Source organism: Girardinichthys multiradiatus, chromosome X, assembly GCF_021462225.1.
Source record: "Girardinichthys multiradiatus isolate DD_20200921_A chromosome X, DD_fGirMul_XY1, whole genome shotgun sequence".
Classification (NCBI taxonomy): domain Eukaryota; kingdom Metazoa; phylum Chordata; class Actinopteri; order Cyprinodontiformes; family Goodeidae; genus Girardinichthys; species Girardinichthys multiradiatus.
Genome location: NC_061817.1, coordinates 3,509,051 through 3,524,462, shown reverse-complemented (window position 1 = coordinate 3,524,462; position 15,412 = coordinate 3,509,051). Strand labels below are relative to the sequence as shown.

The window sequence follows — 15,412 nt, the reverse complement described above, 5'->3', positions numbered from 1 at the left end:
ACTGCCAAACATTCTTGATTGAAGTTCATCCTCTGTGTACTTTGTAAAACATGATCTATGTTTTTTTTTTTTTGTAAACAGTGGTAATTCCTTTCCACTGTCACCACATTCTTGCTCTAGAGGAGGAATTGCTGCAAAGTCAATGATCTGATGCAATCTGCAGGGCTTCCTTAGATAGATAGCTTTAGCCAATTTAAATTATGAACTGAGTTTTACTGCTCCAGTTAATAGCTAGGATTCAGTAGAAAAAACATGTCATTGAATTGGAATCTGTCTATACAACAAGATTATAGGAAACTGGTTTTATTGTACATCTCTAAATTTCTGAAAATAAAAGGAGCTTGGTTTAATAAAGTGCCTTGAGATTACATCTGTCTTGAATTTGCATGATTAAAAAGAATGAATTAAATAAACATGTTTTTTTTTTCGTTTTTTTTTCTACACATATGGTCTGATGTCATGCCATGTATTATCTTTCCAAAATGTAAAATAATTGTTACACCAAGCTTACAATCAAAAAAGCTTATCAAGCTGAAATGTGGTCAAATAAAGATTAGATTTAATAATTGTACCCAAAGTAACAGATATGTAACATTACAGAACGCATTACAGACACTTTTTTTTTTCAAAAATTGATTATTTTAGTCCATTTTGCCAGTGCTATATCAGTGAATACTTTTTACAGTGTTAACACAATCTTACAGGGAATATACTCTCTTAGGTAAATCCCTGGATCATGTTTGCTGAAATTAAACAAATATTAAAGTGCCTTTGTCTTTCATGCTTGTTTCACTTTTCCCAGTGGAAACACAGACACACCAGCATAACTTTCTCTAATATGGGAATAATCTGGGACGTCACAACAGCAGAGCTCTCATCTATATTTATTTGTTTCATCATAACTTGCTGGATGACATAAACAGTAACCAGATGGGATCACTCAGGCTTTTAGATAAATCATGTGGATTTCATTTCCATTGGGGAGTGAGAAAGAGATAGAGAGAGTTTATTCTTTTGTTCTTTAATTTAAATTTTGAATTTAAAAAGTAGAAAAAAATTATTAAAAACTGTGCAAACCAGTGCTAATATATTTCTATACCTTAAATGGTAGAAAAATATTTAAGTTCTTGCTTTCAGTTATATGAAGGTGACCCCAATGGTTTCGTGGTTATTTTGAGAATAAATATGAAGGATAAATTAAGAACAAGATAGATAATCAGCGTTCTATCTATTGCACCTAAAAAACACAAGTAATAAACAAAGTTCTTAGCGGAACCAAACAAATTTCATTGAGAAACAAAAGAGTAGAATATTTAAACAGGAAGTAAGATCCATTATTAATTACTAAGAAGCCGGGAGATATCTAAGCTGCTTAGAGTGGTACATTTGAAAGAAAAGGGGTTTCCAGAGTTTTCTGGGAGCAGATTTAAAATCCTTCGCTTTTAATTAAAATATTTTCTATCGATTTTCAGGTCCTATAATTCGTGTCTTCCAGAAAGTTCGTTATATAAACTAATTAATTAGCATCAAGTGGTGCAAGAACTGACACGAAAATATTTTCCTGATGAAAGCATTGCTTTCTGATTGTGTCATCAAATCCGAATGTAATAAGAAAATAAGTTGGCTTTTTAATGAAATTCACATTATCATGTAATCGCAGATTAAGTAATTGGAAAAATATGCGTGGAGGGGGTCTGCTTCTCCCACATCTCCTCTCTAACACCACTGAAGCACAATGCTGAATCTCAAAGTGGTTTGCAGATAACATTTCAAGCTTTTTGCACTCTGCTGTTCCCAATTAACACGCTGTCTGGATGGTTGTAAACCCACAGGGTGGAGGCCCTGCGAAAAATGGAAATTCCCGCAGCCTGCGGTCTGAGGAGAGGCCATTTTGACTGAACATGTGCAAGGCTAAGTAGATTTCACCAAAAATGATCGTGAAGAATACCTGTTTAGGATACAGTTTAACAGGACAGCGTTATGTACCTCACTAAAAATATAAAATAAATTCAGTTCTGTCTATTTATTTAATTTGTGCAGATTTGAATAGAACATTATCTGAATGAGCAAAAAGCTTCAAGTTCAAAAGAAAATAAAAACGTCCCAGCATGCTTCTGATTTGGTCACAAAATATGGTGCTTGGAAAAAAATATAAGTAAATGTAAGAAATTAAACATTTGTGGTTCTGTTTCAGCCTCCCCAAATGTCGAAACAGATACATACATTTAATTGAATTCAGTTCAGTCCAGTCCAGTTTAGTTCAGGTTTTATTATAGCACCAATTCCAATGCATTTTCAAGGCAATGCACAAACCCATTTTTTTTTTCCGATTAAATAAATCTTCTCTGTACAAATTCATTTAAAATAGTCCATGTTATTCCAGTCCGATCATAAAGTCAGACTGAAATGAAATTACAAGATGATACGACTATTTACAGTCCAAGATATTGTTTCTTCCAGTGGATATAAGCGCCCTAGCATTAAACTTAATCAGCAATGACCTTCTATTCATCTTTATGTAACTAAGTGTGCATGTGGTGCACGTGTAACTTTGTATAACAAAGCTAACGCGCAGATGATATTTAGTTGTCGGAATTGGAGTCAAATACCAACCTTTCGTTATAATCACAAGCATGCGCTTAGATTTACAATACTGGTGACGTCAAATGTAGTTTTCTCTCAACCCCTGCAGTCCTGTGGATCACATCACAGAATGTCAGAACCCGATTATCTCCGGTACCGCTGCCACGAGGTTGAAAGCTGTACGTGCGCACGGCCACTAACTATGTACAGGGCAAATAAAGCTGAAACAACCGCCTTGAAGATTTTTACTGGGGTTTTAAATGGGTCCCAAAAAGTAGCTGAAGTAGTTTGCGCTTTAAAGACAAGAGGCATTGCCACGCAGGTCCTGGTTTAATGGCGATCGTTAAGAAAATTACTGTTAATATGTCCATTAAATAGTGTCAGGCAACTCTAGAGCTACTAGAAAAACTGCGAGCTAAGGAGACAAGTAGGCCTAAATAATACACATGCCCCGATGGTATTTTTTAGTATTTAGATTAATTCTGAAATGGAGGCACGTCTATTTTCTTTTCGTTCATTTAAATTCAGATCAAAGACTACAAGACAATTTGCGTTTCAGCCATCATCTTTGCTTTGCATGCAGTTTGCACAGATTGAGGCTTGGCTGAATATAAAATATTAAAAACAATCTATATTTAATTAGGTTGAGCACCCAAATAAGGATTAACTTTTTTATCTCATTTCGCCTGTAAACAACGGTATAATACAGAGACACGATAGAGAACAATGAAAGAGGATGCTCGCTCTCTTTTTGTCTGTGTGTGTGTGTGTTGGGGGGGGGGGACTTGTGTATGTGTGTGTGTGTGGGGGGGGACTTTTCGCTACAACGGCGCTTTTTCAGGCTCAATGTAAAAGTCCGGCGAATCAGCCACAGAGCCGACACACCGCCGCGAACATTTACGACGGGTAGGCAATAGCACTTTGTTTCGCTACACCGAGCAGAGGAGGGGAGGAACGGGGGGGGAGGGGGGGGGGGGAGGGGCTGATACAGAGAGAGAAAGAAAGAAAGAGAAAGAGAGCCTTGGAAGTAATCTGCTGAACGGAGTAGGAAAAAAGAGATAGGCAAAAATATCCTAATGTCTCTGCTTTTGTTCCACTTGAAGTACACTTGCCGCGTATTCTAGATAATGTCCAAGAATGTCCATTTCTGGAACTTTGAGCAACTATTACGTGGACTCCATCATAAGTCATGATAGCGATGAACTCTCAGGCGCGGCTCGCTTCTCCGGTGTCCAGTATTCCGGTTCTACCTCAGTTCCGAACGATGGAGCCACGCACTCCGAGCACGTTCATTCCGAGTCATATCCGTCCTGCAGCTTCCAGCCCAAACCTCCGGTTTTCTCATCACCCTGGGGCCCTTTCAGCCCCCACCACGGAGCTAGTGGTCTCCCCGCAGTCTACCATCCCTACATCCCGGGCCAGCAAGTGGCCGCCGCAGAGACACGGTACATCCGTTCATGGCTGGACTGCGCTCCGCGGGACGCCGAGTCTTTCCCGGGCCAGAGCCAAACTGGCCAGGTCAAACTGGAGCCCCAGATTGGCCATCAAGGCGGGGAGCCTCCCGTGAAAATCAGCGGACAACACGAGACCACCACGTACATCCTGGAATCGATTTCCACGGCGGGCCGCGAACTAAACCACCTTCCGAATTCCATCCCGAGACCAGGAGTTGAAGAAAGTAAGGATGTTAGTGAAGGGAGTAAGAACAAGGACGGCGCGGATCAAAGTAAGTTATGAAAGCAGGAAATGATGCGCGGGAGAGGGAGAACAGCCTGGGAGACAGTAAATGTTTTAATGCTGCCATAAAACAAGAACAAAGAGCCGGAAAGCTACAGCGCTCCCACCCTCTGCCCTCACAGCACAAAACATGGACGCATATAAACGTGATTTACAGTATTCAAAATAGTTGGGGGTATTCCTCTGAATACAGTAAGCCTCCAGTTATATGTCCATGTATCCTGCAAAATTACATTAATTGTTGATGCGTTTATTGACGATAAAGATTTTATTTCTTCTGAAAACTTATGAAAAGAATATTTGCAGAACAATTGATATTCCCGCTTCCAAAAGTACGAAATGTAATATTTGTGCATTATTTTGTCTCCGTGATCCCTAAAAAACAGACTAGAATATAATATAACATTCCTTTAATCCAGCAGAATATACAAGGAACTAGTGTAGGATGCTGTAGACATTTTAAGCATTGCAAACACAGCTAGACTGCTGGCAATGCAGACTGATTGAGTTCTTATAAACCTGGTTACAATCAGAATTCGTGTTTGCATGTCGAAGCCAGTGCTCTCTGTTTTGCCCGATCTGTTATTCACCCCTTAATAGAGTCGCGCTAAAACGGCCTGTTCTATATGTACAACTTTATAGCATCTGCAGTTCACAAACCGAGAACGAAAAAGCAGGTGCAGATATAGGAAAAATAGAATCCAAATTCATCAACCTTTCACTGGTCATAAAATTGCTGCGTGGCATAGAATTTCGTGCTGCTTTCAAATTTTGATTTTTTTTTTTTTTTTTTTTTGTGCAAACATTGTTCTGCTGTCAATATCTGTCCATTGTTTTAGATTTTATATTTGGGCAAGATAATCGTCAGACGGTTCATTTCTGAATTGCCACTCTGTGGTTTCCTTAATATGTGATGTAACAAACCCTGGTCGACCCTGGAACGGGCATAGAATATATCTGGCCCCCAATGGAGCCGCTATAATATCCTGATATTACATGGCAGTCTACTGGAAAAGGCAAATGATAAAGTAAATTAATAGCTCAGGCATTAATTTTTGTGTTTACATTTGATCGCAAATTATTATGATAGCTAAAGGAGAATAAAAATAATAATTGGCTTGTCTTGAATCACACTTAATATAGTTATTTGGCGTCTGACCTGTAATAATATGATTCGGATCTGCGCATTCACTAACAGCCGCAAAACACAGTTCTGTAATCACCGTCTATTATTGGTGTAAGTTCAGTAAAAAAATAAAAAATAAATCCAAGACATCCTGATTTCTATTAACTGGGGGGTTTGGGATGACGTATTTTGGGCCGAACGGAGCGCTTAGTGAACTGCCTGTTTCCTTCTCTAATTCCACCTGATCCATCGGCCGAGGAGCAGGAACATCCATCTGCTGCGCATTCAACAGAGGCTTTTTCAGAAGCAGAAATAAAACTGTACAGCGCATATTTTATCAATGCATGGCCACTATTACAGCACGTTAGCGCGCAATACATCAATGCAGTGAGCCCTCTCAGCCTCCAGTCTGAATTATTTGACTTTTCACCGACAGTGTGTCCCAGACCGAACTGCTGATTGAGAAGGTTTATCTGTCTACAATGCTAAAGGAAGAAGTATCTGTCTGCTCTTTTACAGAATAAGCATTTTTTTAATCTTCTGTTCTTTACTAGATTTGTGTTTCAATAAATGTTTCAAGCAGTGAGAGCCTTATTTTAAAGACACATAACTCTTCAGTTTCATTCATTTCTGTTGAAATGTATTATTAAATACATAATTTTCTGAGTGTAGATTATAAAATAGTTTTTTTTTTTTTTTTTATAAAACAACAAACTTTAACTATATGACCAGAATGACACAGTCTGTCATCTCTGGGCCAGATATTGCTACAGTATGTAGCTGATATTTTAGCATCATATGCTGGTGTTTGTTTAGTACCTTGGCCCCTCACAGAAAACAGGTCCAGTAATATTAGATGCTGACAGAGAATGCAAAATATTTCACGCTGAATAATCAACATGCATACATTATCAACATGCAGTTTTTTTGTTGTTGAAGGGAGGGAGGTGAGAAGCTGCAGGGCATTCAAACATTAAAGCCATTTTGGTTGGTTGTTTTTATTCTGTGTGGCTTTAAATTGTTCCCTGATTTTGTTATGACATTTCTTGGTATAGAGTTAAAACTACAGGATTAGTATCAAAAACATAACTTACGAGTTAAATTTAGGAAAATAACATGATGTGGTTTCTAATGATGTCAGAAATATGTTTTCCCAGTGACAGAAGGTTGCCTCATGACTTTCATTCCTGATAGAACACCTTGATCAGATAGGCTACCTAAGCCTGGGTTTTAATGTTTAGGCAAATTTTGATGGAATCAATAGGCTAAAAAAGACAGAATTTTAAAATATATATCTAGGCAAAATAAACATATGATTTGAACAACTTTAAATAGCAATAAAAAATGTCATTTTCATGGACATTTAGTCTTTGGAACGTCATAGAGTCTTCATGTTTTTTTCTCTCAAAAGCAATGGCAAAATACTCTGTGTTTCCACAATTTTTGATTTCATCAGACGAAGGCCAGATTCCTAGGCCACAATGTCTAATTTGAAGGCAAGAGTCTGGACAAGGCAGCGGTACAGACATAGTAAACTTTCAAACTGGACTCTTTGAATGCATGTCTTATTCACTTTTCAGTAAGAAAAAGAAAGGAAATATTATATGCATGATATATGTTGACAGCAGAAGGGTTCAGAGCTCAGTTCCCAACCCTATTTATTAAAAATGACCACCCTATGAAAAAATCGAAACCCTACCTTTCAAAACAACATGTTAAATTAAGTTTCCTTACAGCCACAGAATTTTCTGTGCATTATAGGGGCTGGGCAGTCATCCAGAATAAACAGCAAAATCACACTTCAGTCCTTGTGCTGCTGGTGGATAGACTCACAAAGTTATTGCCTCCAAAGTGAATAACGTTAAAGATGGACGAACAACCCCTTTAATCGACGTGTTACTCTGGGTGGATGGGAAGGATGAGTGTAAGGGTTTAAAGGGATGGGGAATGGGGACGGGTGAGGAAGAAAAAATACGACAAGGAGCTGTAATACTGTGCCTTTGGGATAAATGAGAGGTTAATTTCTGGAACTATCAGAGTGAAAATGCAAAGGTAAGAGACAATAGGCTGAGTAACAGGTTTTTGGCCATCTTGTTTTCCATTTCTATGTATATATGGAGTTGTCCACACTTCACATGCTTACCTTGTCAATGGCACACACATGTCAACAATCATGTAGCAGTATTATTCACCACAGAGCTCAGCTGTACATGAGTATCCATCTTTCTTTCCATGAGCACAAACCACACATTACCTGGCATGATTTGAATGGTTTGGATACAACTTCAGCACCCCCACACACGCACACTGTCAGACTCATATACGCATACCTTTCACTCTCCTCCACCCCCATCTGTCATCTTTGGTGACAGCCATGGTCATGGCCTTGCTCCAATAGTAATGGATGAGTCTCATGGTGATAATACACCAAAGGCATGCAAAGCACCCACTTTGCAGTTTGCTAGAAGCACTTCACCAATACACATACACACATTTGTCTCTTTTGCAGACATTATATTTTGCTCTGAAATGTAATCGATCTTTAACTTGCTGGCCATGTTGGACACTGGCTATGCTGGAGCAAATTGATTCCAGAGGGTATTGAGGACACATTCATTGATGAAAGCTGTTGCTCATGGGAAGAAAAGAGAATAGAGGACCTATCATTCAGATCCACATGGAATTGATGCCACAGCATCCCATGTTTTATGTTGGCCTCTCAGTCCATGCTCAACACATCTCAAGTTTTTATACTATGGTTTCAATGTGTTGAGCCTATTACTTGTAGTTTTTCAGTCATTGGCCTATATATAAATTTGAAAAGGACATTGAAAGTCTTATAAGGAAAACTTTAAAACATCTTAATGGGTTAAAAATGAGTACACATCAAGTCAAAACTGAGATCAAACTACAATTGTTAATAAGCAAAGTAAGTTCTAGTGATAGGAATATTAACCTAGCATTTCAGTATAGGTTACTCCAACTACAGGCAATGGTGTTGCTGTTTGCAACACCATTGCCTGTAGTTGGAGTAACCTATAACCTTAAATCTATAAGAATTGTCCCGTCACATATTGGAGTTGAATTTCAGATTCTTCATAAACAAATAATTTTCTGTAAAATGTGTGCTGCCTCACACAAAGCTTCACCTTCTCAAGGATGATTCTTTACTCAAAACTATGAAAACAAAAAGAAAGAATTGTTATGACTGTTGTTGATAAGATCAGATGCCCAATGTATTTTTGTGATGCTGTAAGACAATAATGCTGTAATTAAAAACAGACTTTTTACAATGTATCTATATGTACAATTACCCACATAGCTATGCATCCCTAGATCATCTTAGGGGTTTAAATAATTGAGTTATATTTTCTAAAACATGTGAGATGTTTACAGCAGAGAAGAACAGATAGCTTCAAGCCCAGAAGAAGGCCAATGTGTGAAAAAGAAGTCTTGACTAATTGCATCAGTCTGAAAGCAATAAAAATACCGTGGGTGGGGGTGGAGGGGTGGATGAGTGGGGTGTGCTGGGCAGCCTGGTAAACAAGGGAGGCCACATGGTAAGGAAAAAGAATGTTGAGAAAAAAAAGTAAGTTGTTTTTACCCCCTTTCAAAAATAGGAATATCTAATTCAAAGGGCCCTAATTATGCAGCACACAATGTGATTTAGTATTTCACATCCAAGTTACCACAAGGCCACACATGATTTACAATCACTTTTGTTTTCTAAGTATTTTGGAGCTTCAGATCTTGTTCAGTTCAAAGAGGATTCAATGGGGCTAAATTACATAAAAGACAAATGTCACCTTTATTTTTTCACGTTAACTGTGAAATAATGCAAAACCAATAAGAAAATATTCTTGTCTAGTAATTGGCAGGTAACTGCTGTTTGCAGAGGTTTCTGTTAGGTCCTACAAAGGCAAACGTGTGGAACATTTACCAGTTAATGAAATGCAATACATTGATATTATATATTCTAAAATCCTCATGGAAAGACGTTTTTCTGCTTCCTAAAGGAACAATTTGAAGTAATGCAGTGACATCCACACCATGATCATCATGGTCTCAAAAGAGAAGGAATGATAATGAAAGCAATACAAAGCTGTATATCATATTCCCAGTGTGTGTATGTGTGTGTGTGTACTTGTCTGTGTGTGTGTGCTTGCTATCATCAAGGGAAATAATCTGCTCAATTTCGAAATGATATCTTAGTCATAAAATCTTTTGATCTATTAAGCCACAATGTTTTCCATCTACTCTGCGACATTTTAACGTATTGGATATCAAAATGTTCTCTTAGAATGTTTAAACACCTGGCTTCCATGAAGACCATTAAAAAACTATGACCATGTCATATAGTTGTGTAATAAGGGGACATCACAGCTTTTTTTCTAGGCTTCATGTTTTGCTTGCAACATAGAAAATAATTTGATCAGTTAAAATAAATGAATCTGTCTTGAAGTCAGACTGCAATCCCCCGCTTATCTAACATGTTAACCCCCCACCACACACACACACACACACACACGCGCACACACACACACACACACACACACACACACACAAAATTTAAAGCCAAATGTTTAGATTGTCACATTGTGTTCTCCTTGTGTTCCTACAGATGATCCTTCTGCCAACTGGCTTCATGCACGCTCCTCCAGGAAGAAGAGATGCCCATACACTAAATACCAGACCCTAGAGCTTGAAAAGGAATTTTTATTCAACATGTATCTCACGAGGGACCGGCGGCATGAGGTGGCACGCGCACTGAATCTGACAGAGAGGCAGGTTAAGATTTGGTTCCAGAACCGGAGAATGAAAATGAAGAAACAAAGCAAGGACCAGTCGAAGGAGTAATGGGGCTCAAAAGGACCCTTCACATGCTCACTCACTCACTCTCTCTCTCTCTCTCTCTCTCACACACACACACACACACACACACACACACACACACACACACACACACACATACACACACAGAGAGAGACAGGGAGGGAGGGAGAGAGTCTTAGCTTACCACAAAGTCAATCTATCATAAAGCACCTTGTTTGAAGCACCAGAACACAATGGCCAAATGCACATGCACACCAGGTTTCATTACCATTGGCCAGTTTACTCAAATAATCCAACAAGGCTTTGATACTGTATTCAAAATATGAAACATACAGTCAAAGATTCATACAGAGCTTTTTATTACATTCATGAACTGAGTGCAAATTACTATCCTAAACACATGCAAAGACTTACGGCATCAAGGAATGAGTGAAGTTCAGTAGCTTGGCCTTGGACAACCCAACAAGTTGACTGGAGCCCAAAGAACCACAACCTCTGATGGAGGATCAACATTCACTTCCTGAAACACATACACCCCAGAAACAGAACATATCCCTAAAACGTGATGGAAATGCTATAGTAGTGAAAGTAAAGTCTTAAAAATAAGATAGTATTTAAGAAGGCTGCAACTTTAAAATCATTTACGTTTATGTTATTGAATGAGGATGGTCTTACAGAAATGCAGCAGTTCCTTGTGGGTATTTTCTGCTTTAAATGAACTGCACTTCATACAAAAAGCAGACTTTATTATTCAGTTAGTAAATGAGATAAGTATTTGAAGCTAGAAGTCAGTATGAAAGGGAGAACAGGTAGCAAAACTATTCTAATAATTAAATAAAACACAGAAGCGGATTGCTAATTGAAAGACAGAAGCTTTTTTTTTTTCTCTTTTTTTTTCTCTTGAGCACTTCATTTCCTTATTTTTTGTCCATGCTGCCAACAGAAGCACATAGAGGTCATGAAACTGTATGTACAGTGGCAGTAAACTGAAAGTTCTTTCAGTTTACTGAAAGTTCTTTCAGTTTCAATATTTTGTATTCATGGGCATTTGCAGGTTTGATTGCTTCCTAAAAAAACGCTTGCTTTGTCTCAAGCAGCATCTCCAGTGCGCATGGATCTTTGGCATGCAGAGGGAAAACAACAACAAATTACCACAGTCCAGGTTCTACTCACTGTGTTTTTGGGTTACATTTTGGAGGATATTATCTCTGTTTTTCTTCATACAAAATATTTAGTGTCTGCTATGCAAGTTTTTTTTTTTTTTGCTATTTCAGAAAGTCTACTATAAAAGGGTTCTCAACTCCTGGAATGATTCTGCTTGTAGTTTGTTATCATTTACGGATATTTAACTCCTGAACATGCTACTGTATCGAGCCTGATTGGTTTCCTGTGGTGGTGGCTTGTTAACACAGGGCGCTAGGGCACTGCCCCATCAAAATTCGCAGGAAAAAGCATATACACAGTAAACATAAAATACAGAATAAAAAGTAATTATAACATCAGTTCACTCATGAAATGTGTTTGACTACATTTTTCAGCATTCGTATTTTATTTTGGGTTTATTTGGGGTAATTTTTTTGTGTAGGCCTAAATTCATATGTTTCAATGGCAAATGGTGAGAAGAGTGTGTATGTATAGTCTTAAACGTTTTGCTTATATGTGACTTTATTCTGGTCTAATTTCTCCACTGGACTCAGCTCTTTGCGCTTTTTGTGTGGCATTCTTCATCCAATCCAATCTAAGCCACACCCCTGGCAGCTAAAAGTGTATGTCTGATGGATATCAACGGAATAATCAGAAAATAAGAAGACAGGAGAAGCAAAAAAAAAATCGGTCATTTATTTACAAAACAATAAATTCAGGAGGCTTTTGTGGAAGGAAAAAAAGCGAATAAAGGACTTTCGATCAGACCGACCAGACTTAAAAATCTCAGCAGCAGGAAGTAGAGTTTATTTCTGGGTTGTAATCCCCAATCTCTACTGCGCACCCCCCTCCCCCCCCCCAGCCGTCACGGGTTTCCTGTTTGTTTTTACTGTTGTTTTGATGTCTAATAGCTCTGTCCATTATCCTTTAAGGATTTCACCTGAACATTTTGAATCTGGGAGTTCAAACACGTGGTGGGTTTGCTGAGCAGCCCTTTCGTTACTGTGGTGTTATGTGAACTGTGGACTTTGGCATCATGTAGTTTATATTCAGAAGAATCTTGTGTGAGTGTGTGAATGTAGGTGAGCACAGGTGAGTTTGGGTTAGTGCAAGGGAGTGTTGGTGAGTGGATAAGTGTGAGTAAGTGTAACCTGGTCAACTAGCACGGTCTTATCCAGAGAAGAGCTACAATTTTTGCAATAAGCAGCATCAAACCCTCCATTTGTGAGAGAAAACGTTTACATGGTTTGTGCATGCCTCAAACCACGTGTCATTTTGAACACGTGGTTTTGTTGCCGTATTAAATAGTGTGTTAAATCTATCTAGAGCTGTTGCTTGCTGAAAATATATTAAAAAAAATTGATACAACTTTTGTAACATGAGACATTTCTAATTTATTGTACACAAAGCAAATACCCTTGTCTTTCCTGTTGGGATAGGTTAACTATGAAGAATATGGTTTTGTCTTTTTGAAACATAGTATCCGACTGTACTATAGATGATTTTTCTTGTGTCTGCTATGATTTTTAGGGACTGTTTTCCATGTTGTTGTCCTGTCTGAATTATTTAGTTTGATTTCAGTCCAATGAGTTTTGTATGTCTGATTTGTTTAATGGTATCAGTAATTAGTTCCTCACTGTTTGTGTATTGAAAGAAACGAGACAACAAGATCTGATGAAAATGAAGTAAAAAAATTTTTTAATGAGCTTGCAACCTTCTACTTTAGTTAAATTTTTCCATTTTCTTTTTGTATTTTTTCCTCTCCTCTTTTTTCTGTGTTGTCTCTTATACTTTGTGCAATGGCACTGCTCATGCTAGATTCATATTAAATTGAAGACCTTATGTCAATATGATTTGTTTTGGTTTCTGCTTCCCGTTATAATTTTTCATATTTTGTGGGGTTTTAAAGGGAAATATATTGACAAGAAACAATAAATTTACATTTAAAATTTATAATTTATAATTGAGTATAAAACTTGAGGATGAGACAGCAATGGGAACAGTTCTGTCAACCTATCTAATTTATTCACCCTGAAAAACGATACACACAGAACAGTATGAGACATTGAAAAACAGTTGGATGAGCAAAGCATGTGGTTCAAATATGTGTCTACTCAGTTGTGTCTCTGTCGCTGTACACTGGGGCTTAAAGGAAAAGGGCGTCAGTCTGGCTGCAACACCAAAAGAAATCATGATTTCCTCACACACACACACATACATACACAGATGCAGAAACACACAAACAGATGATGAAAGTATTCACTCAACATGCATCCATTAGGAGCTTGCAATTGTCATTCCATTGTTTGTCTTTACAGAGGCCAAGGCTGATACACACGGAGTATGATTAACATTTCAAGGGTATAATTTATTCTGTCCTTTTTAATTTTTCCGTTTTTTCACAAGTGTAGTTAAAAAGTCTTTTGCTTTTAATTGGCTGAGAGGAAGGGTACACAATGATTGGTTACAAGTCTATCATAGGGCCAAACTATGACAAACAGCAATATAGACATTCACTAGACTTTGAGAAGACACCAGTGTACTTGGAGGCTACCCCTGTAGGAAAGCAGATAACATGAAAACTCAATGCAGAAAGACCCTTGTCTGATATTTGAACCCAGGACCTTCTTGCTGCAAAGCAAAATTGCTAACAACTGCAAAACTTTGAAGCCCCCAAATGTTACATTATGAAAAACTCAACATGTGGTGGTGAATATGCCTCTTTGGTTGAATGTGTCTGCAGGCAGCATAAAACAGCTAAATTTAGCATTACTCTGTATGTACAGCTAATTTCATTCAGTCATACTAAATATGATTACTACATTTGCTAAGGACAAGCAGTGGTAACATCCAAAAGTAAAAACTAGGTTCTTCTCTTCTATAGTTTTTACTTTGAAGTTTCTCCTATAATAGAAAAAATGGGATGAGGGTTCATTATTCTCACACACACACACACAAATATTTAACTTGAATATTTACAAGACTCTATGTCACTGCCATTAAGATCATGCCCCAGATTTCACACATAACATAGCTTTGTCAGTTACTATATACAGTCATATCTGATAAATTAGAATATTATCAAGAAGTTCTCTTTTCTTTAACTTAATTCTCTAAGTGAAACACATTACATAAATTAATTACTCACAGACTAATTTTTCCAAGCCTTTATTTCTGTCAATTACGATGATTTCCCATTTAAAGCTTATGAAAACATGACATTTAAGATTAGAACATTACATCAGACCAAGAAAAAAACACTATTTTGATACAAAAAATGTGGGTTTAATGAAATGTATGTTTAATACCCACTCAAAGGTTATTTTCTGAAGGAACTTTTAATCTGACAATTGAGCCTCATCAGAACGCATATTCTAATTTATTGAATATCACTGTATACAACTAGTTGGGGAAGAAATTAAGGCGTTCTCGGGCCAGATGGGATACAAGGTCCGTCCAGCAAGTTCTGGGTCTTTTCCGGGGTCTCCTACCAGAGGGACATCCCCTGTTGTTGGGAGGCAGAGGGGATATCCTAATCAGATGCCCGAACAACCCCAGCTGATTCCTTTTGATACTGAGGAGCAGTGGGCCCACTTTGAGCTTCCCTTGAATGATAGCCTTATACTTAGAGGTAATGACTCTCATCCACTGCTTCACACTCGGCAGCAAATTGCTCCAATGCACAGTGGAAGTCATAGGCTGAAAAAGCCAACAGAACCACATCATCCACAAAAAGCAAAGATAAGATCCTGAGGTTCCCAAATCAGACACCCTCCTCACTACAACTACTCCTTGAGATCTTGTCCATGGACCCCACAAACAGGATAGGTGACAGGGGGCAGTCTTGGTGAAGGCTAACTCACACTGGAAACAGGCCCGACTTTGTGCCGAAAATGCTGACACAGCTCTTGGTTTGCGCATACAGGGATTGGATAGCTCTTAAAAGCCACCCAGACACCCCATTCTCCCGCAGAACCCCTACAAAATACC

General features: G+C 38.1%; 1 protein-coding gene across 1 annotated transcript; it reads left to right on the top strand.

The window, feature by feature from the left end:
- The first annotated feature begins 3,552 nt into the window (after window positions 1-3,552).
- Window positions 3,553-13,270, top strand: LOC124863577 (homeobox protein Hox-B9a-like). The gene is made up of 2 exons (XM_047358014.1): window positions 3,553-4,309; window positions 10,068-13,270. The coding sequence occupies exons 1-2, from the start codon at window positions 3,721-3,723 to the stop codon at window positions 10,301-10,303; spliced, it is 825 nt and encodes a 274-aa protein (XP_047213970.1). The 5' UTR covers window positions 3,553-3,720; the 3' UTR covers window positions 10,304-13,270.
- Window positions 13,271-15,412: the final 2,142 nt, after the last annotated feature.

Excerpts from the sequence above, each read along its gene's own strand:
- LOC124863577 (XM_047358014.1), top strand. The coding sequence starts at position 3,721 with ATGTCCATTTCTGGAACTTTGAGCAACTATTACGTGGACTCCATCATA. Across the intron at positions 4,310-10,067 it reads CAAGGACGGCGCGGATCAAA|ATGATCCTTCTGCCAACTGG; the intron begins GTAAGTTATGAA and ends GTGTTCCTACAG.